The sequence below is a fragment of the Boleophthalmus pectinirostris genome, unplaced genomic scaffold (genome assembly GCF_026225935.1).
Source record: "Boleophthalmus pectinirostris isolate CB_2022bp ecotype Guang Dong unplaced genomic scaffold, ASM2622593v1 HiC_scaffold_15, whole genome shotgun sequence".
NCBI classification, from domain to species: Eukaryota; Metazoa; Chordata; class Actinopteri; order Gobiiformes; family Gobiidae; genus Boleophthalmus; species Boleophthalmus pectinirostris.
The window spans coordinates 20,608,135-20,630,921 of NW_026571070.1; the positions used below are offsets into that span (position 1 = coordinate 20,608,135).

At 39.8% G+C, this 22,787-nt stretch overlaps 1 protein-coding gene across 1 annotated transcript in view; it reads left to right on the forward strand.

Moving 5' to 3' along the window:
• Nucleotides 1-20,805, forward strand: part of eya1 (EYA transcriptional coactivator and phosphatase 1) — a 36,693-nt gene extending 15,888 nt beyond the window's left edge. The window contains exons 9-17 of the mRNA XM_020925601.2: nucleotides 650-792; nucleotides 1,867-1,950; nucleotides 7,471-7,560; nucleotides 15,704-15,762; nucleotides 15,849-16,009; nucleotides 16,173-16,287; nucleotides 16,880-17,001; nucleotides 17,572-17,672; nucleotides 19,174-20,805. Of these exons, the coding sequence (XP_020781260.1) occupies nucleotides 650-792; nucleotides 1,867-1,950; nucleotides 7,471-7,560; nucleotides 15,704-15,762; nucleotides 15,849-16,009; nucleotides 16,173-16,287; nucleotides 16,880-17,001; nucleotides 17,572-17,672; nucleotides 19,174-19,254 (956 nt within the window). The 3' untranslated portion in view covers nucleotides 19,255-20,805. The remainder of the gene's footprint in view (nucleotides 1-649; nucleotides 793-1,866; nucleotides 1,951-7,470; nucleotides 7,561-15,703; nucleotides 15,763-15,848; nucleotides 16,010-16,172; nucleotides 16,288-16,879; nucleotides 17,002-17,571; nucleotides 17,673-19,173) is intronic.
• The last annotated feature ends 1,982 nt before the right edge of the window (nucleotides 20,806-22,787 follow it).

Sequence of the window (22,787 nt, forward strand, 5' to 3'; positions counted from 1 at the left end):
TAAGAATGAGACCTAGTGTGTATTTACACTTACACACACTTCACAACATTTGGACTAAATCTGAAACTAAACCTGAACTAGACGAACACTAAAATTGAAAAGGACCAAACCATAGTCTCTATCAGAGCTAAACTGAGCTCAAACCAGACATGTAAACGCATCAGAGACTATTGATTCACAGAGGAAAATAATTTGGCGCAAGTGCTTAAATTTAATATTATTTACACTAGTTCTTTGTAATTTAGGCCGATGGAGATGCCAGAGCTAAAGTACAAAGTTTCAATTTGACAAGAAATCAGAGCATGCTTTTAAAGAATTATTTGGTTGATAAATATATTAATCTTTATTCATTTTCATTTACCTGTTTAGCTCTGGACAGACTGGAGTGTCCCTTAAAACTTCACAGACATTGAGATTGAGATTAATTTGCTACCCAGTTGACATCCATTTGTTACCTCTACAGTAAATCAATATTACCAAATGCCTTTATTACGTTTACTATCTTTTACCTGTAGTCTTAGATAATGCCTCAGGAAGCAGCCTGTCCTCTCCCAAGACAAATCGTCCCTCTTGGCTCTCCCTTCACTAAAAGCAAATAATAGCTCATCTTTGATACAGTCTTTTTCACCTGCTTCCTTCTTCCTTTCAGCAGAGTACAGTACCATCCACAGTCCATCAACCCCCATTAAAGATTCAGATTCGGATCGATTGCGCCGGGCCTCGGATGGAAAGTCACGTGGCCGGGGGAGGAGGAACAACAACCCATCACCGCCGCCCGACTCCGACCTTGAGGTAAGGGTGAGCCCGCTGCCGTGGCGACAGACGGCCTAGCCCTGTCTGAGGCCCATAGACACTAATCCACTTAGGATATGGCATTCACACTTGATGGGCAGTTGTTCTTTAAATATTTGATTGCTTAACTATAACTGCATTATTAAGGCACTCTGGAATATATGAGATCACCTATGACTAATAAAGATTTCCTCTTAAATAAACAATAAGACAAATGGTTAACTGAGGTGAATGATACACATTTACAAGTATTTGAATATCATTATTATTATTATTATTATTATATACACACATTTTTGTAATTCTTGCAAGACCAATAATTAAAACTGATTCTGATTCTTTATTTTTTGATACATTTGAAAACAGTAAAAAATCTTGTATATTGAATCTCTAATTTAACTAATCTGTTATATCATAAACATATTACTTTGTCAGTGCTGAAAAAATGTATTTGAAAGAAAACTAAAAAGGATGGACACTTGTTCTTTAAATTTGATTCCTTAACAATAAATGTATTATTCAGAGACACTGGAATATATGAGATCACCTATGACTTGTAAATAAACAATAGGACGTGTGATTACCTGAGGTGAATAATATATATTGAAGACATGAGAGATTGGCTGACACAGATACCATTGCACCACGCGCCATAAAACACTTCAACAATATGTCAAAATAAAGTGTGGCTAATTCAAAGGCCTCTTCATTAATATGATATGATCTGGACTGGGTAATAGCAGCCATTATAGCACTTACATCATGCCGTGTTAACATATCTAGTTAATTAGTTTGTCACTATTGATCAGTCTAATGTAAAAGGGCAAAGGGAGGGGGGTGTGGCGGGTGATGGGAGAAGTGTTGCGGTGACCAGGCCAAGCAAATGGATCCCTCGTCCCTGTGGTGCACAAATACATGGCCCTGGCCTATTGACCAGAGGATCACCTAACAGGCCTACAGAGTGCACCATTGATTTAGACTTTTCTGTTTTTCTGTCCTGCTCCTGTTCTGCTCCTGTCCTGCTCCTGTCCTGCTCCTGCCCTGCTCCTGTCCTGCTCCTGTCCGTCTGTCCAGAGGGTTTTCATCTGGGACCTGGATGAGACGATCATCGTTTTCCATTCCTTGCTCACAGGTTCCTATGCCAACCGATTTGGGCGGGTGAGTGACGTCAGACTGTGGTAGTAGCTGTGTTTGAACAGCAAAGTATAGCCAAGCATCACTAAGAAAATATTTGATCATTCTAAATACAGAAATCTATCTTGTTTTGACCATTTTTAGACCATTTTTATTCCTGATTGCTATTTACATCCAATCACTGTTTCATTTTTTGGATATGAATGCAAGGTATAAAGAAATTATATGTTTTAGTAGATTTATAAAACATATTGATATTTAAGAATTTTGTTATGCAATTGAAAGATGATTTACCACTGAACTATAAAACTTGTGCTCTATAAGTCTATCCTTATTAGGTACAATCTTGACTTCATCATGAGAGATTTAAGCTAGTTCTCTTGTTTGTTTATTTTCCTAAAATTTTTATGGTTAAAGGTACTATGAAACTGTTCTGGTGGATGGTTTACTACCTGCTTGTATTCAGGGAGATGCTGTAATATATTAATGTTTCTATTGTTCAAATGTATATTGAAAAAACATGCATTTTTGTGAGTGACAAGCAAGTGGCAGATCCCCAACCCCAACGTTACATAGTTCATCTTTAATGTGTAAGACCTAGATCTCAGACTTATATAATAACAATTACTGCAAAAAATGAAATTGTGAGTCGAGAGCACCGGATCGATTTCACTGTGTCACATATCCATAATACAAAAGTCAATGCACATAATTGTTTCTGGTTTTAATTGGTCCGATGAGGCCTGGAGAGTATGTGAGTGCTGTGTGCAGCTGTTGGAGCTATGCACGTCTGCTGCTCGGGCCTCTGCTGTAGGGGCTCCCAACAGTTGCACTCTGGACATCTATTGACACATCCTAAGTGTTCCTTTCTCCTTCAGAAATGCCACATTGTTAGTTTAATTAAGTGCTCCTCAATCCATCCTTTTCAGACGGTGGTCTCCCAGGAGATCCGGCCCGGAGTCTGAGTAAACCCAATGCAACTCGGAAAATTCAGACGGACATTGCGAGGGTCCCTTTTTATAGCGTTGAGTAAATCGTGTACAGTATGTGCAGCTTGTGTATATGTACAAATGTAAGGCCAAATCCTTGAAAGCGTATGTGGTAATTATTGTAGATATTCATTTCTCATTCACAGTGTACGGTCATAAGAGGAAGAGTTTACTTTTCCAGGCTATGCTATTTGTTATTTCATGTAAATTGCTCCTCTAAATTTAAACTCTAAAAACAAACAATTTGGGAAATCAGACGAAATCTTATTCTCATGGCTTTGTGGGGGTCATAGGCTCTATAGGCTTCGTGTTTTTTTTTTATTACTACTATTATTATTTAGGGAGATTCCACATTCCAGTGTTCTTCCACATGTTGGAAACATTTTAAAACATTTCTAGAGGATTCATCAGTGCAAACAAAATCAAATACCTCTGCTTAGATGCGACTTCAACAAATGCCTGCTTGTATGAGTTACATTAGCGTATTTGATACCCTAAATGTTAAGGCTGTGCGCTACATCTCAACTGAAATGAAACTGATATTTGAGTTGGTGCAATAATTAAAGTTATTTAGGTATTAGAATGAAATCTGTAAACAAATTATATATCAGGTCTTTTTATTGAGGAAAGAGTAACATCAGTTTTTACTTTATAGACCTCTACAAAACCTGTTCTCAAATGCATTCTTGTATATTATCAGCTCTTATATCATATGTTAATGCTCCTGGATGTATGATTAATTATAATCACTATGGCAATTTTTTTTCCAAAATTTTGCTGCTCTACTAAACATGACATAAATCTTAAGAACTAAGAAGGATTATAACGTTGGAGGTTCTTCTTCTTAATCCTCATTTGTTTTGTCAGTGTAGGTGTGTGGTTTTGAAGTCTGATAGTCTGACTCCTCATATGTCCCAGGGCTTAGCGTCTGGGGCCCGCACTCCGCTCCTTTATTCTGGAATGAGGGGTTGTTTGATGGGGGCAGTGTTGTGTTTTTGGGGTGAAAGAGGACTGCCCCGCGACCCTCTACTGTTTATTTACTTTATTCTCCTGCGCTGCATGCTGGGTAAAGAGAGAGAGGGAGGCCGCGCACACACACACACATGCACACAGGGTCTCTAGTGTGCTCCTCTCAAACAGGAAGCACTGCTGACTCCATAAGGGCCCGCTCCATCAGAACTCATATAGGATGTGACAGCCGCTGCAGCCCCCTCACTCCTCAGCTTTTCACTTTGTTCCTTTTGGACCAGAAAAACACCTCAGTATAGAACTATACTTCGTATTTTTTTACTTTTTCAACATTTTTATATGTGGGCCAATATTTTTGTTCATTTTTAGGGGGAAAGTGCCTGGGTTATATTAGATGCTATATTATCAGGGGTATTGCCAAATGAAAAGCAAGCGATACAATTACTGGTACATTCCTATAAAAGGTACAGTTTTAAACCATTAAATCAACTCCTTTTTGGGAAGAATCAATATTAGTTAGTATATCAAACCTACGAAAAATAATGAATCTGATAACATTTGAATAGAACATTTTAACTTATAACAAGTCCAGATGTCTCATTTTTAGTGATGTTGGCTTCAGCTTTGAAAAGGGAATTGGAGAATTGTCAAGACACAACAAATGCTCAACCTACTCAGTCCATATCTCCCTACGGCTGCTTTGCTTTTAGGGGAAATCATCCGTAATTAGTTAAAAGGAAGTATTAGAATATATTGATTTTTACATGAATCATTATTTTACCTCTTTATTTGTTTATTATCTGGAAGACTCAGATTGTTGGCATACATCATATTGCATTTTGCTATCTAAAAATCTAACAAAGATGTTTTGAAATGTAATACAAATCTAGATGCTTGTTCTGCAGGTCAACAGAAATATTACCTCAAATGCACTGCCTTTTATTGATGTTTCGTAACTCTGATTCTTATTATAGCGAAACACAAAGAAAGCCAGTAACCTTTTACAATAGCTCCTATCCACACTAAGCACACTTTATACGTTCTTGTGGCTTATCAAAAACACTGATCTGTAAACTACTTGTATGTTATGCAGTCCCCCATCTGTCATGCGCGTCTATCTTAAGAGTGATAAACAAAAACATTACAAAACGCCTTTTTCAACGCCAACTTTACTAAAAATAGCTGTGTATCTTGGTGTCCACACTTTCTCTCCCCCTCTGACCTCCCTGGATCGCACAAGCCTAACACATAGCTGCGCTTATCAACTCTTTTAATTGGCATCAAGGCAGCTCGCCCCTATAAAACTGATGGTTAGGGCCAGCTGTGGAGCTTTTGGGGCGACTGGCTTTAAGTGGCTGTGGGGGCGGCATGTTATTGGTAAGGGGAGGGGGTGAATGGGGGGGTGCAGGGGGGTGTTGGCGCCCCCGTGGATGGTACTGACGTTTTGGGACAGGTGGTAGCAGAGCCCTGACAGCACTTCTGCTCTGCTTGTATTCTTAACTCGCTCACTGACTGATTGTTTAGGTTTAATTGGAGCACAAGAGAGACAAGCTTTTCCCACCAAAATCATCTCCCGACTTGAAATACTTGACTTGAAAACAAAGTTGCTCTGTAAAATGTGGTTCCCAAGATATCTTAATAATATGATAAAGTTTAAATATTTTATAATGTTATTTTATATACATATCACTTAATTTTTAATATAGTATTTATTTAAAGAGATGAATCCAGAGGAGACTAACTATTTTTGCTGTGCACTTTTCTTTTTATCAGCAATAGAGCATAAATCTCACATGAAGTTCTGTTGAGTTATATTGCCACAAAAAACATACAAGATACACAAGTAGATTTGTAAACCATTTTTTACTTTTTGTAGCATTTCTATACTTTTTTTGAACAAGCGTACCACGGCATTTTGCTTGTTAAGAGTTTAGACCACAAAAGATCTTAAAAATACAATATTATGTTATATAAGTAGCAAAAAACTTTTAATTTACGTATATTCAGAAATTAGACCACAGGATTTTTTTTTATGTGTAATTTTTAAAAAGTAAAAAAACAGAGCATAATTCACACATTATGAAGTTGAGATAAAATTACATTTCCACAGAAGCATACAAGCAAATAGAATTGTAAATCATTTTTATATTTTGTAGTATCTCTGCATCTTTTTTTGAACAAGGGTTGTACAATTCAACACCACAGCATTTTCTTGACTTCAGAGATTAGACCACGAGAGACTTAATTATTTTTTCGGAGTGTGGGAGGTTAGGAGAAAGCAGTTTGAAAAGTGGAGATTGCCTTCTTCTTGTGTGGTTTATCCTCTGTCATTTTGCAAAAAACATAAGCATTGTTGAGAGTGGCAGCTAATCAGTGAAAAGCTCAGGTGGGTCTCAGGTGCTTTAGGGCCATAATCCCTGGTCCAGGCCGTGGAGCATTCAGGCAGTCTCACACAGACCCTCCTCCACAGCCTGCACATTCTACAGATAAGAGATTTTAGATAAATTAAAAAGATTGTATTTGCCACCACGTAGAACTAAATAAGATAAATATGATAAACCAAGATAGTCACAGAAATAAAACTAGAGGAAAACTAGAAATTACATGTATTTTAATATAAACAACAGGAATATGCACTTAGTATGCAGACTGTAGATAGCCGGTGACAAAAAATAAATTTCTGGTTAATTCTACTTTAGTGACTAGCATTAACTACTAACCAAAAGGCGTCGTATCTTTGATCACATCACTGGTATATTTCAGTGTATTGATCCAAACTAGACTGGGGACATTTTTGCCTATTCATTATATTTTAAAGGGGAAATCGCACCCATTGTCACTGCCTCATTAACTATTTACAGCCTAGTTCACTCTCTAGGTATTATCTTACAGACAGCGCAACCATATCTTCTCTGCTGTGTTGAGTTACCGGCATAGATCATGATTTTAAAGTAAATTCAAAGTGGGCCAGCTCTTATTCATGGCCTAATTTATAACACTATTTTCAAGTGGCATGCAAAATACAAGATCAAATCAAATTAGTTTGGTGGGATGATAACTGCAAGTACTGGAAAGGATGCAGAATGTACTTTTCATGGTTAGGCTGCAACCCTAGTCTTAGTTTTACTGCACTTGATTAAGGTCTTTGGCATTCTAATGACAATTTTGGCTCTAGTTATAAACACAGATCTTCCTAATGTTCACTTTTATATGAAGAGTAAGACTAAAGAATTTACAAGGTCTTTTGATTTAGTATTTTGTCAGAACTGCAGTGTATATTTAAAGGTGCACTATGCAACTTTTCTGGTGGGGAGTCTGCAATCTGCTTGTCTCCATAGAAATGTTATTGCTTAGTGTGGAATATTTTACAGTATGGCATCAAACTTATCCACTTTAACTTGCTTGTGTCCATGAATTTAGATAATAGACAAATTAATACCATGCTCTGGAATATTCCAGGCCAAGCAATACCACCTGCATTCGCGCAAGTGTGTGGCTGAACAGAAAAGGCATAATGCATTTTTAACATGCTGAAATTCTTTTTATTTTATTTTTTATTTATTTATTTTTTTCTGTTGTTTTTCAGGATCCCCCAACATCAGTGTCACTCGGATTGAGAATGGAGGAGATGATTTTTAACTTGGCTGACACACACTTATTTTTCAACGATTTAGAGGTATGTAAACAACTTCAGCTACACCTGCGTACAGTTTTGAAAATGTATATCTTGGGCATATTGTGCCACTTTGAATTATTCTTTGCCCCTCCTCTCTTGTCTCGCTCCCATCACAGCCGGTGCAATTTGTCAGGCTCTAGAGTTTCCAGGGCTGCCCCCTCTGTCTGTGCGTCCTGCTGAGCTGCTCGGTGTCACTGTCCACTTACAGTACCAAAACTCCCCCTACAGGCCCACTCTCATGCCTCTCGGCCCTCATTCATGTATACCAGAGTAAAACCTGCCTCTAGGGGCAGGGACGGGAGGGGGTAAAGGTGTGTGGACTTCATGTGGATACACTGTATTCCTTTTTGATTTTCCCTCCTTTTAATGCCCATACACAGCTAAATATCTGAATAGTTATTGTTGCCTAGGTTAGCACCCAGTTTTACTTGACGATTCAATTCTACTGAATCAGGATAAATATGTTTAATTCAATTTTGATACATTTTGCAATATTGTTTATTTAGATGGCTTGCCAAAATGAATATATGGCATATGGTACCTCGGTTAGTAATCCATATATACTGAAGTCTTAGGTAGAAACGCTACAATGTTTCAATATACATGCACAAAAGCACACACCAAATAAAAAAAAACAAAAAAAAAACTCAAGTCTATTTTAACACCTCATATGAAAAATGCTCAGGCGGTTTCTTGAATTTATTACCCTTGTCTTGTTTTTCCTTTTTTCCAATCCCACTGTCCGACCACTTTTCCTCGGTGTCCTGGCGGCTGACCTCACAGGAGAGGAAATGTTTTGTTTGATACTTAAGTGTGAAGAGATGTGTGGCCGCTCTGCCAAGTCTCATTACTCACCACCGTGTTCTGCTGTGTTACAAAGCCAGGCCCCAAAACTGAAAGAAAACCTTCATATTCACCCAGACAGCAGAGTGACTGGGATCCCAAACGCACTGATCAAAGTTAATTGGCTCCAATTGGCTGCTTAAATATTTCCTTATGTCTCTGCCGTGTAGATTCTATTGTAGCTGCACTTTGTTTAATAGATGTGCCCCAATCATTTGGAAAAATGGCAGTTTGTGACAATGCTTAAATGTGGTTTTGCTCAACATCTGTCCTGTGTTTTGATTTCTTTTCATCTGTCATGAGGCTGTTCACAGACACAGTTGGCAGCTCAAGCTACTTAGGAAATTATGTGAAAACTTAGTGCTCACATCTCTGTTTTGTCTCAGCTACAAAATTTTTTCATTCCAGTTTAGTCAAAATGTGTGTGTGTGTTATGGCTGAAGTAGCATCCTGTGATCTGATGCCGAAAAACCTATGCAGGAGTTCTCTAAAACAGTAATAAAGACATAAAGGGAAAGGACGTTATCATGATATTGATCTTAATACCTCAAACAAGCCAGGATCCATGTGTTAAGTGCATTCAGCATTGCCTACACATTTGTGCTTCCTCTCCCATGATTTACAGTGCCACATCTCAAATAGAGCTAAACAGAGTCCAGCTATAAATACAGCAGCCAGCAGCAGTTATGTATTTAAGCATGTGCAGAAATGCATATGGTCCATCTAATTTAGTCTGCGCCATAAAGGGAGCCCCCAGAGGCAGAACACAGGTGCACAGTCAGTAGCCAAATGTTGCTCTGTGAAAGTCTTAACACTGCCAGCCAAGTACAAGTCACACATGACTTCTCGTTATTTTAGACGTCAAACACTGACAAATAGATTTTGATTTTACATCTTTGATATTTTTTATATTGTTTGAATTATGGAGAGGGTCAAACAATTTTTAAGGTTCTTAGTTCAGATTCAAGAGTGATTCTGTACCATTTTGAGACAAACTGGAAATATTTTAATAATGACTGACTCTGGGCAGTAGCTTAGCAAATTGTAAGACCAAACTAATGTCTTGCAGAGGTCTGTGCTTACACTTCTTGTCACACTTATTCACATTAAATCTTTCTTTAGCTCATCGTTTTCCTGTATATGCAAGTACAGTGCAGCATCAGTGGCTGCAGCCCGCTGTTAGCCTATGTGCGTATGAGAATGAATGTGTGTGTGTGAATGGAGGCTGGCCTGTGTTGATGGAGCTGGTGAGTGACGATTCAGAGGAAAGTCATAAAAAGAAAGAGGGCATGCCGAAGGGGTCAACAGGGATCAGTTTCACCCTGACGTCTGTGTTTTTTTTCTGCCACAACCTTTTTCTGGATCAGCGCTCCTCTGCTCTTCATTCATTAGATCCATGGGAGACAACAGCAGTGTCACAGGCAATTCAGGAAAAAGCCACAGAATATAGCATTTGGTCTCTGGTCTTAATTCTCTGTACCAGTTTAAATAGTGACACTTTGTTGATACTGCAATGAATCATTCTGAAAACAACAGTGTAGTCATTTAAGGTTTGATATAGTGTTATGTATTTATTAATATTAACCTTTCAGAATTGGTAGTGGCAAAGTACAGGATTGTATTGTGTTTATAATGAGAGGGATGTTTACATAGCGTACATTTGAGTCATAAATGTCATAGCTGCAGTGGGCTGAATGTGCCTCTAATGAATGTTCTGCAGTGATATGGATAATGAAGCCCGCAGAGGCAGTGTTCAGACTGACAGCTCACCTCAGACCTGCTCTGGGTTTACTGTGGGTGCACCAAAGCTCTATATGAGAAAGAGGGGCCTCTCTGCACCGGCCAAGCCCCCTGCGCTCCCCTCACAGTGGGGCACTGGCGAGCTGGCTCACCCCTCTCTGGGTGAGAAAACAAGCCTCCCTGTCTGCAGGAGAAAGGCCATGGGGGCAAAGTACTCAGAGTGAGAGAGGTCTGTAAAGGTGGGAACATTTTAAATTAGTGCAGCGCTGCCTCCATGCTGCGCTCTCTCTCTCTCTCTCCCACACTCGTACACATATACTCCTCAAATACTGTATAACGCACGTATAACCCGGTGACTGTGTTCGCCCGGGCTTTTACTGCTCCCTGGCTGCACTGTCACTCTCACCCAGGACCGGCCTGTTAATGAGAGATACTGTGAAACGCACGGTTACCTTTCCCTCCTGCCTCTAACGGCCCTCCAGGGCCTCTTAGCACAGAGCCAATCTGCAGCTTTTATTTCCCACTGTAGATCCAGATCCTGCTCTGGTCGTTCCATGTGATTGGTGGCTTTATGGTGTTTTCCTTGATAGATTTTGAAGACTCGTTTGCTGTTTTATTTCCAGTAAGGAGAAATATGACATTCACTGCACTTTTCATTGAATCATAAAATTAAGTAATCCAGTTGATCCGTCACCAATTAACACTAGACGCATCTGGCATAGACTAAAACCACTTTTACATTTTTTTTCTTTTTTTCATTAGTGATATATTATGTTGAAACAGTTGCAATGGCAACACAGCCTAGTTAATTTTTATTTCTGGTGTAGAGTGTCATACGGGCCGCTGTGGCCCACACAGACTGATGTGGTATTTGATCATTGGCCTGGCCACTGATGCAGCAGTTCTGTCATGCTCCTCGACATAACTCCATCACGTTTCTAGGCGAGAGCGCTCATGTGTTTTGGACTCAGTACAGAGGGAAAGTGAAGGCTTCAAAGCCACCCTGTCAATCTGACTTCTCCAAAGCTGTGTCTGCTCCTACCCACTACCCACTATCCCAACACAGCCTCCGCACACCCACAGGGCCTGAGCACACCCACAATATAGCATTACTGTTTAGTGACAAATGAAGGAGCAGAAGAGGCAGCACCTGCTCTGTCACTTCTCAGACCCACATTATATCACAGTGAATCAGAGCAGTTTCTGTGGACAAGTTTATTACTAAAGAAAATGCTGAAACGACAGAGATTTGATATTGTACTTTATCACAGTCATTCACCAAGTGTGGTTTGGACGTGTTACACCAAATGTGGGAAATCATGAGGATCACCTAATTTATCACAACCAGACATAACTAAATGATACTTCAGCTGCCTACCAGCTCTTTGACTGCATGGTCTGCTCACTGTTGCACACAGTTGTACTTTCCTTCGCTCTCTGCAGCTCTGTCTATAGCTCCGTCTGTAGCTCGTGTGAATTGACTCGGACCAGCATACACTCCTCTGTACCTGTGCTTTGTTTGGCGCCGCTGTTTGAATTCCTTGACTGTTCAAGCACAGATTGCGGATTGGAATGAAGTGGGTTCGAAGAAGTCCCCCTTTGTTGCCCACATCCTGTTTGACCCTCAGGTAATCACAGCTCACCCCCTCCCTCTTCCTCTGGGCCACGGTGGGAACGGACCAGGATGTTGTTGGGGGTCACAGAGTGGGGTGGGGGGCAGAAGGAGTGACAGGTCTGTCTGTGGAGTGGCACTATTGAGAACCTGCGAACCATGGATGAGTCCTGTTCACATGGCCACTGCCTGTAGGCCCACCAGGAATGCCGCGCTGATGGCTGTTATCGGCTTTAGCAAACCCACCCCCCGCAGCAAGCAAGCTCACCTGAGACACTGGGGCTTTCTGTGGATATTTTAGGGTTTTTGGACACCCCTTTAGTTATTATTGTGGACTTGGTCTGTAGTTATGTAATTAGACAGAGTTATGTTGTTATTGCATATAATATATGACATTTTGGATATGCCATTTTATCATTTAAAAGAATTTTTTTATGAATGGAAAAATAAATTCAGTGACCTCCTTCACTTTCATTTTGCACCAAAAAAATGTATTTTATTTAGTTGTACTTTGTGCCGGTCCTGTTCCTGAAAAAACTGAATGTGCATAGCAAATTATTGTTTGGAAAAAATGTATATCATACCATGAGGCAAGTAATTATACCAAAATACAAATTAGTCTGCTATGGTTATTTATTTATTTTTTATCGAAATATTTGTCAGATTGAGCGAAATCAAAACACCAGATTTCCCCCAAAACAAACTAAACATTCAAAGTGTATTTACAGCTAAGTTGGTTGGACATTGTGGTTGCTGTGTTTTGCCCAACACGTCCTCTGTAGTCCTCTGCAGTTTTGGCTCTCTCTCTGGCCAACAGGAAGAGTTCGACCGTCACTACTGATTGCTTAATGACAGATGCCACGGAACAACAGGGAACAAAGAGAGTTTTGATAGCTTCCTCCGCAGTGAAGACAGCCATCCAGGGGGCAGATAAAAGGGTGGAACTCATCCCAAAAAGGGACGTGTGCTGTCTTCGCTTGTTGTGCATTTGTTTCTGTCTTTCCCACAGAGATAAGCACTGTTTGGTAACTTAATAAAGCCCGACCCGCCAAAAAATTGCTGATGAATTTAACAGAAAGACATAATGTTTGCATAAGGAGTAATTGTGATGGCTTCTGGTGGAGGGTCTTCACTGCTGAGTACAGTAGGAACATCTGGTGCGAGTTAGCGGTGATTGTAGGTTTTAGAGGGACCACTGTTTGCTTGGTGAAACGGGGGATTTCAATGGAAAAGAGATGCACGGAGAAATTCTCAGACTGGCCCACAATGTCCCTCCATTTTGAAGGCTTGTCATTCTTAACTTGAGGCATCTTGTTGAGTGGTTGTGCTGTGATGGGGAGTGGTAGTGTGACTTGAACATTCTCCGTCCTGACTGTGGTGTTTACGAGCTCTTCAGAAGTGGCTCCTAATGAGTGGGTGTAAGGGTTACTCTTTGACATTAGCACAAGCTACGTTCTTCGCTAGTCATTCAAGTGAACCTGTGTTAATACTAGCTACAATGGCAAGTTACAATATATGACATTTTCTTCTTGTTGAATTAAGTCTGTATGTTCATAATATGTCCATGCATTAAGTCATTTTAAAATGTAACCACATTTTTTCATGGATGTTGAAAACATAATTTATTTAGAGTAGATAAATCCAAATGACTTTCTTTCTCCAGTCTAGATGTGACTTTAAGAGAATAAATTGTGACAAACCTTTGTAAATATAAATGTTACTAACACTTTTGAATGAACTGGCAAAATATTCTAATTGCTCAAACTAAATTAAATATGTGTAAATAATGAATGATTGTTATAATCCTTTTATTATAATTATATAATTATATGCTTTATTGTGCTCCACTTGTAATTACAGCGCCCTCAAATCAGCATGTAGGCTTTTGACGCTGAGAGTACAAGCAGACAGCGTACAATTAGACAATGATCTGGCAATGAGTGCAAGTGAAAGAGGTGACAGGAGCTTTAGCCGTAGGTAATTACTGGATAATAGAAGCATTCCAGTCACTTGCACCAGAATGGCCCCCTGTGAATGGAGTCTTTATGAGGCGTTTAACCCACGGCACTGTTTTTGTTTTCCTAAACAAACAGACATGCTTCCACTACTTAAAGAATTAACCACATCAATGGTTTTGTGGCTTGGAAATCAGCGGCGAACATAAAATACCCATAAGTCTGTTGGCAGTGACTGTTGAAGCTGGGACAAATTGGTGCTTTCTGCAGTGATTAAAGATGCACTGCGGGTGTGTGGAAACAGATAGTGGGTGCTCTGTGCATCCAATTGGCTGATCATCTTCATGTGCAGTCAGTGCTGTGCCCGCCATCTCCCACCCCCAGAATCTGGGTGTCGGAGCCCCAGAGAGGAGGAAGGGTTCACAGGGTCAAAGTCTTTTCCTCTTTGGATCTCAGGGCTTGCTGGGAGAGGCTTGCTGAGAGAATGGCTGCATTAGAGCAGAGGTTGGGGGTCAAGATTTTAATTCTGTTAAAGAACAGCTGGTTTGAGTTTCCCCACACATCGCCGTGTCCCCCCGCCCTCGCCCCACAAATCCAGGGAGATGAAAAATTTGTTCAGAGGGGAACTAGTAAAATAAAAAAGGTTTACGGTCCAAAGCCCTTACCCTTACCCTGCCGTAGCATTAGAGAGGAATGCAATAACGTCAGCATTTGGCCCCAGTTAGATTGGACTTAAAACAAGGAAGTGCTTTCTGTGTTTGGCCATCTTAACAGCCGGATGAAACTTAATTAAAAAGATTCCCAAATCAAGTGGGATTTTTCATACTTCCACTCGAGGAATTCTTTTCGTTCCAGCTCTGTGGAATATTGTTATTTCTTGCATAACTTTAAACACTTAACATCCAGCAGTTGCAACGCCAAACATAAAACATTCCAGATGAGTTTTTCTAAATTAAGTTGACATCTTATTGATTTAAAAGCCATTCAAACATAATATTATTATTGTTCAGGATTGACTAAAATATTTTTTGTTAAATGTGTTGATCCCAAAGCCAATGCCGGACTGACTCAGATTCAGAGGAAATGAGAAAAAGAAGGGAGAGAGAGGCACTGGAGTACTCCTATAAATGGAAAACTAATAACAGATTTTTTCGCCTGCCCTCCCCTGCACTGCTCGGACTGGCGCTCTAGCCCCAGGGCTGAGTTGGTGTGTGGCGCGGCAGCAATCAGAGGTCATAATTTCATTGGCGGTTAGCATCAGGTTCAATTTTTCTAGTAGGTTACATTTAGCAGAAAGTCTGGATTGTGTTACGGTGGAGCAGTGGAGCTGCAAGAATGCCTTTACCTTTCCAAGAAACATCCAGGAGAGAGGAATACATATGTTTAGAGACACACACATACACACACACAAGTATACAAGGTACTGGCAATGTTGCAGCCACAGTTTAACATCGATTTGACTTTATTCACTAAAAACATTTAAGATATTTTACCATTTGATCAAATACAGCATCAAATTTTACTTTTCATTTTTGCATGGTAGAGTCTTCATAGTAGTCATGGTACTCCTTACATTTGGACCAAGTATCTGAATTTGTTCATAGTGTTAGTTTATATTAGTGGAAATTATATGAAAGCATGATTTCAGACTTGTGAAGTGACTTGTGTCAAACATATATGTATTTAATCACTCTTGGCAGTTTGGACTTCACAGAAAGTAATAGAAAAAGTATGGATCTTAGGCGACCTCAGTGCTGCTATGTAATGTGGGCATAAGTGTGAAAGTGTACTGGTGGGGACATGGCTTTAGGCTAATGGGGTGAAAATACAGAGTCAAGGAAAAGGGTATTAAGATGGAGGATTCCTGCCAAAGCCAATTTTCTTAAATAAATGTTTCTTTTAGTGAAAGCTAACCTTGAGCACATGGCGAGTGTTGCTTTGACCAAAAATAAACCCCCTCAAATCATTAACAGTTTTGAAAAATGTCTTTCAGGAATGTGACCAGGTTCATATCGACGACGTATCTTCAGACGACAATGGACAAGATCTGAGGTATGGCACAAGCACAGTGAAAGTTTTTGTAAAATTATCACGCAAACGTTAACAAGCTAACATATTCGTCTCATTTATTCATGTAGTACGTACAACTTTAGCGCTGATGGCTTCCAAGCAGCCGCTACCAGTGCCAACTTGTGTCTGGCCACAGGGGTCCGAGGAGGAGTAGACTGGATGAGAAAACTTGCCTTTCGCTACAGACGAGTAAAAGAAATCTACACCACCTACAAAAATAACGTTGGAGGTAATCCCCAACAAGCCCCAAGCTCTGTACACACGTGTGCTCGCCCAAATGACTTAGCAGATGTCTCATTGTGTGGGCACATGGTCAGGGCACCATTTTGAACCATTTGCAGTGGTATTCGACGAGTCTGGTCCAAGCTAAACAATGTTTACCGCGTTTGCAGGTCTGCTGGGCCCGGCCAAGAGGGAAGCCTGGTTGCAATTGCGAGCAGAAATTGAAGCCTTGACGGACTCCTGGTTAACACTGGCACTGAAAGCACTAACATTAATCCACTCAAGGTAGGACTTCAGTGAGGAAAGTTGTACTAGAGCCCATGCCACACATACACAGCAAACACACACAAGCTGTAAATATAAAGATAATATTTAGAAATAAGCCCTTATAATCAGAACCAGAACTCAATGACTGCTGGCACAATGTTAAAAGTCAAACAGAACATGAAAACATGGATCTCAAAACCAAATAGCTTATTTTCATTTGAATCAGCAACATGTCAATAATTATTTGATTCACAGTTTGCATTTTGTGAAGGTACTCTATTGTTTTTTGACAAAATGGTGAGGACATTATAGCTGTACCTTTGTACCTTACAAGGGACAATCTGTATGTGAACTCACTTCAAGTAGATTGAAGCATAAACTAATTCTCAGTATTAACAGAACTATTTTCTTTTGTGTACATTTCAACACTATCCCAATAGTGTCCAGAATTGGCCTTTTAGATCTTGTACACTTGCATATATCTGATCTTTAATTGGATGATCTTTAGCCGCTTGTCTACAGCTGATATGTTGTCCTTATTTTTTTGTTTTCATATGTCCTCCCTTTAAGTGCATGTATGATGTCATGTTTCTCTCCCTTTGGCCCTCAGGTCGAACTGTGTCAACATCTTAGTGACCACCACACAACTCATCCCTGCTCTGGCCAAGGTCCTGCTCTACGGCCTGGGCATAGTGTTTCCTATCGAGAATATTTATAGCGCAACCAAAATAGGTAAAGTCTCCTACCAATCTGATTCCCCTGCACACAGTTCTTTGCTTTTGTAATGTCTAGTCTGGTCAGTACTCATTTAGAGTCCGAGGTGTGTGTGTTTGGGTGGGAGCAGCTGTCACTGGAGAGGCTTGATGTTCTTCTAATCAGCCTGGGATTATTTTCCTGGAGCTTGGGCCTCTGCGCTGCTCAGGCTCTGCATATGAAACCACTTCTGTACATTTATGTCATTCCGCGCAAAAAGCCCCTCACCCCCCCTCCTCCAACGTCTTCCTCTTCTTCACTGTTTCAAATGCAAAATAAACATGAAGCTTCAGACCTGCCATTTTCAGGACGTAGAACACTATGTAGTCACTTAAGTTGTGGATTTGAGGAGGAAAAACCTGCACAAACATGCCTTATTTTACACATAAATGTTTTAAGAGGCTTGTCATGAAGTGAGACTCATTTACTAATTGGGTGTGTAGGGTTAGGGTTGATTATGGAAAAAAACGTACCATATTTGTTACATGTTATTCAATGTATTATTCATAAAATGTGCTATTTGACTGATCAGTTCTTTGGGATTTTCAGGGAAGGAGAGCTGTTTTGAGAGAGTCATCCAGCGGTTTGGGAGGAAAGTTGTTTACATTGTTGTCGGGGACGGTGTGGAAGAGGAGCAAGGCTCAAAAAAGGTAATTCTAGCTCAGTAGATACAGTATACACCAATGAAGCATTTCTTGTCAGTTTCAATACTCAAGATCAAACATGTTTCTATTGGACACAAAACAAGCTGGCAACCATTATAGTATTCTTTCTGGTTGATCATTTTCACTTTATTTCGCATGTAATCTGTGCAGGGGAGAGATGGCATAATTACTGTATACAATATTCCAACTTGGAGTTATGAGTAGTGAAGATTCTGTAATTCTAGCCTGACCCACACTGTAAATATGTCATGCAAAAAACAGGCTTAAATTGTTCTTGAACAAATTACTCACCACAAATGAAATAACGTATTCCATTATGTTACAATACAACTTTTTGATTGAATACATTAGGTTGTGCTGTGGAAGTTCTTTATTCAAACACAGTCAGTGTACTGGTATATGCAAACCACACAATATATTCATAATCAAATCACACTGATAACTGTTCTCTTTAAACCTCTGTAGTGAATAAGATGATGGTACTAATGTTTGATAGTTGCGTTTTGAGTAAATACTTCTTCAACTAGTTAGCCTTCATTTGAAATGTAATATGGAGTACTCTTTATTATTCTACCCACCTCTTGTTAAAACTAAGCTTAGTGGCTCACCTTTCCCCTGGATAGATGCCTAAGATGCTATGTTGCTGTGAAAGGCAAACACTCCCTGCGATCTCCGTCTTCAGGGATGACTGTGGAAAAAAGATGCAAATATTTGTGCTCAGGCTGGACTTGTTGGAGTGAGACATTGATGGAAGGAAAAGACGTGTTTTTAGGGCTGCTCTGAGTGCTGCGACTCCCGAGACGCAGCGTGCGGTAAAAGGTTTCTGTGTCAACATCACAGAGGACATGGAATAACACAACAATCTGAGCCGTCAGGAGCGCGATATGGGACATGACAGTGTGCAACTACAAAAGAGTCCCTAGCTCCACTCCTCCCAATCCAGTCACTATCCTGCTCTTGGTTATTAGCATGGCTGGAGCCCACAGATAACATCTCTAGCTTTTAAACTTAAAAGCAAAGACAATTTACAAAACAAAAAGCAAAGAGCTCTGTAAGGGTCAGTGCAGGCTCTCCTAAGCGGAACATGTGGCTGTCGCAGTGATAAAGGCAGGTAATGGGCTCCACACTGAGGGGACTCCACCTGACAGCCCCTCGCATTCACATGGATCAGGTTTCCTCTGCACTCTGCTCGGGAACAACAAGAGACCAGCTCTCAGAGTGTACTCTGTTACTGGGGTAGTCTGCTGACAGATCTATGTTGTACGCATGAATATTCCAGTGTGAAATCTTTTTTTTTATAATTCACAAACATGGCTACTTTACTTTTGACTCTATTTTAATTGATTTACTTTTATATTATGTGTTCAAAATGATTATAGACTGAGTAGTAGATTTTATTTTCATTATTATTTTTCTATTAATTATTTTCATTATTGTTAAGGTAAAATGCTCAGACTTTTCTGACATGTTCTTTGTGTCCTCACAGCACAACATGCCGTTCTGGAGGATCTCCAGTCATTCAGACCTCATGGCTCTGCACCACGCGTTGGACCTGGAGTATTTGTAGCAGTGCACCAGGCTGCCTCGGGCCGGCTTCCCTGCACCCGCCACTTGTGCCCGGTGCTGGTAGCGTCTCAGTGAGGAGAGGAGGAACAGAGGCTAATGTGCTGACACTGTCACACTCGGTCTTAACTCCGAACGTTGAGTTTTTGAAGAGAGAGGTGAATTTACGGCAGTGCAGCTGCTTGCCCTGGTTACTGTGAACGGGCCGCTCTCTGAAGCTGTCACGGTGTTTTACGGCGTGCTCTGGTGCCGGGACACAGTCAGAGTTCACACCTGTGAGGAGCTACTGACTCGCCTCGGCTAACCTCGGCACAGCACTCACTAAAGCACGCCACAACTACTGGCGGTGACGCCGTCTCCACGAAGCCCCAGCCCCTCCAGTCTGCTTCCTTTTTGGCCACCTGTCCCCTGTGTCGCCGAACAGACTCTGACGCTCCTCTTTTGCCCGGGACGTCCTGTAAATCTTATTTATGAACTGAAACTTAGAGTGGCTCTGAACCACTGAGAAGGTACCTCCATGACTGAAAGACTTGTGCCTTTTTCAAAATGATTTCCACCACAGAGGACATTTATGAAAAAAACTAAAGGGTTTTCTAATAATTTAAGAAAATGACTTTATTTACATTGCTGAGACAATCGTGTACAGAGGAAATCTTTTGTGTGAGTAAGTTTGTAATCACTGGACTATTCCTTCCTATATTCATTTAGGTATGTGCTCTTGAAGGTGACGATGCTTTTTCATGGGGGTTAAAACAGGCCACTGTGAAGCCTGGAAGGTTTTTGTTTATTAAATGTAGATACAACTTTTTGTGATAAAGCATTTTGTCAAGACCAAAAGCATGGATGTCAAGTGTCAATTGCCTTTTTTAATTTCTGCAATATTTCTGCTTTATTTATAGACTGTAGCACCACCACTATTTTTGGGTTCACATTTCTATGGGTTTTGTTATCGTCCTCTTCATAGCATCTCACCACTCACCAGCTTGCAGCCCTGGTCCCATATACTTCAAATGAATATCACATAGAAACATTTCCCTTTTAACAGCACATTAAAAACATAAAGCAGGCTTGAATAGGTTTTATTATCTTTTATACAAGCACTATACCAACACTTGTACAGCGAGTAGTCCTTTTGTATAATGTAGTGTAGTATTTCTATGTTGAAGATACATTCTGTGTCCCATTTTAAATAGCGCTTTTACATCTGTGGATGGGGACAAACATAATGGACAATGACAGAAAAGCCACTTCGTTTTGAGAGGTTTGTGAACATACGGTACATGTGCTAGCAACTGTGAATTTTCTTAAACAGAAACTTTCAAATCTTCCCTCCTTTTGCACATGATTACTGTTGGCCTTTCCCAATTGGCTCCCATCTCCAAAACTCCTCAGACAACTTGGGGGTACCTACGTATTGCTGCTAGATCAAGGTCATGCTAGACGTTTTATAGATTCATACAGCACATTTTTATGTTGCAATCTTAAGTGCAAACTGGAAATACTTTACATGGGCCTCATTGTGAAATGCAAGATTGTCGTGTCTGCAAAAATATGTGTACAGATGTTTTTTTGACATTATTATTTGATTGTGTTTAAATTAATAAAACTGATTTGTGAACTGTTACTGCACTTAAGCCTGTGAGTAATACATTGAAAAGCCATAACTATATCAAAATCAAAAGACTAGAAAACTTCCTGCGTCCTGTTTATATCCGCTAGATACTTTTCACTATCAAATGCTATAGTATTTTGTTTTAAATTGTAAATTGCTATGGCAAATTTTTCATTCCTTTTAAAGCCACGAATATTTCGATCAAATTAGCGCCTTGGTCATAGAGTTTGTTTGCATGTGTGACCAATCTGAAAGCCGCAAAATTCCAAGAATCCAAGGAAAAATCATTTTGCAGACCTGCCCAATCGCCACTATAAAATGTTTTATATCTTGCCTACATCAGAATTAATTAAAAAGCTCCTTGCGTTTAAGTTGACATTTGAGTTTTATGAACACACTGCATGTTTTATACACTCTCGGGGTTAATAAACTAGCCATTCTCAGTCGTATTAAGTCTGTGGAGTGCGGACTAGCTTGTATGCATAATTTACCAACTGCGACCCTCTCCAAACCATATAGCGATTCATTTCAATAACATATGAAAAATATTTATGAGGCTGGTTTTATTAGGTGGACACAGTATGTAACACTAGACTGGACTGGGGAAAAGTTTTAACCATGCTGGAGTATTGGAGGGAGTGAGGAATTTGAGAACAAAATTCTTAATATCTAGATCAATTTTGCTTTTCAATTTTGTGCACAGTGCAATGACTTCTCTTGATATTGTCCCAGGTTCAAGCAGCTGTCGACTGAGTAGTGTCTGAGGTTGGGTCCAGCTGAGAGGAGCAGAATAAAAGCGTTGTTCTTTTTGATAACTTTTCCTCCTGTTTCGGGGGCTGCCAGGCAAACCACATCGGGCCAGAGCAGACATGAGAAGAGAAAGTGGGTGTTGTGGCGGTCAGTAGGCTGATGGTTTGGCTGCACATACATAACATTAGAACAAAAATACAAAAAAATATGTCTGGTGGGCTTACACTTTGTCTCATAAATTTCCAGACAGGCAACGGGCTGTAAAACTATTGACAGGACAACTCATAATAAATTCGAATCATATCTGTCCCCCAGTATTCGCCTTTTTAGACCTGGGGCTGTTTTTACCAATACAAGTTGAATCTTCAAACAGCAAATTCAAATCAAAGGCAAAGGCTGTACTGTGAATTTTCAACCATTTTTTAAAATGTATAATATGTGTCTGTTGCTATGGGCACATGCACACACGCACATCAAAACCCAAAAGTAAACCTGGATTAGACCAGGACTAAACCAGATCTAAACAAGTCTGAACCAGCTGGGCTTAAATCAAGACGTAAATAAGAATTCATTCTGAATGTTTACTAAATGTTATAACAATAGACCCTTATGACACCATATTGGGAGAAGTGAAAATCTCATGTGCCAGTACAGTTTAGTGCCGAAGGGTTGTAACGATATTCAAATCTGTCAGTACGATAATTTCACAGTATAAAGCTCAGGGTATGATATTTATTGTGATATTTTCTGGAGACTAACAAAACTGTGAATATGTTACTTTTTCCTCTTAAAATGCCTTGACAGGACTTAATCCATAAATTTTAAAGTGCTTATAACAATTATTTCTTCATGCAGTCTGCACTGAAACAGAGAAAAGGATCATAGTCTTTGTAGTTAGTTTTTTTTTTTTTATTTAACCAAAGTTTAAGCGACTTGAAGATACACTATCACTATTTTGGTTATTGTTATATCCCTACCGTTTAGGGCAAAACAAAGTATTAAAATGTATTTGGAAAAAGTTCTTGTTGTTGCCAAAACAACAAAGTACTTTACTTTTTTTTTTTCCTGATCAGAACTTCTATTTGGGAAATGTCAAATATCAATTTCTTATTTGGAAATTACAATCAGAAGTATTCAGCCCAAGGCTATACTGCTTTCTTTATAATGCCAGTTTG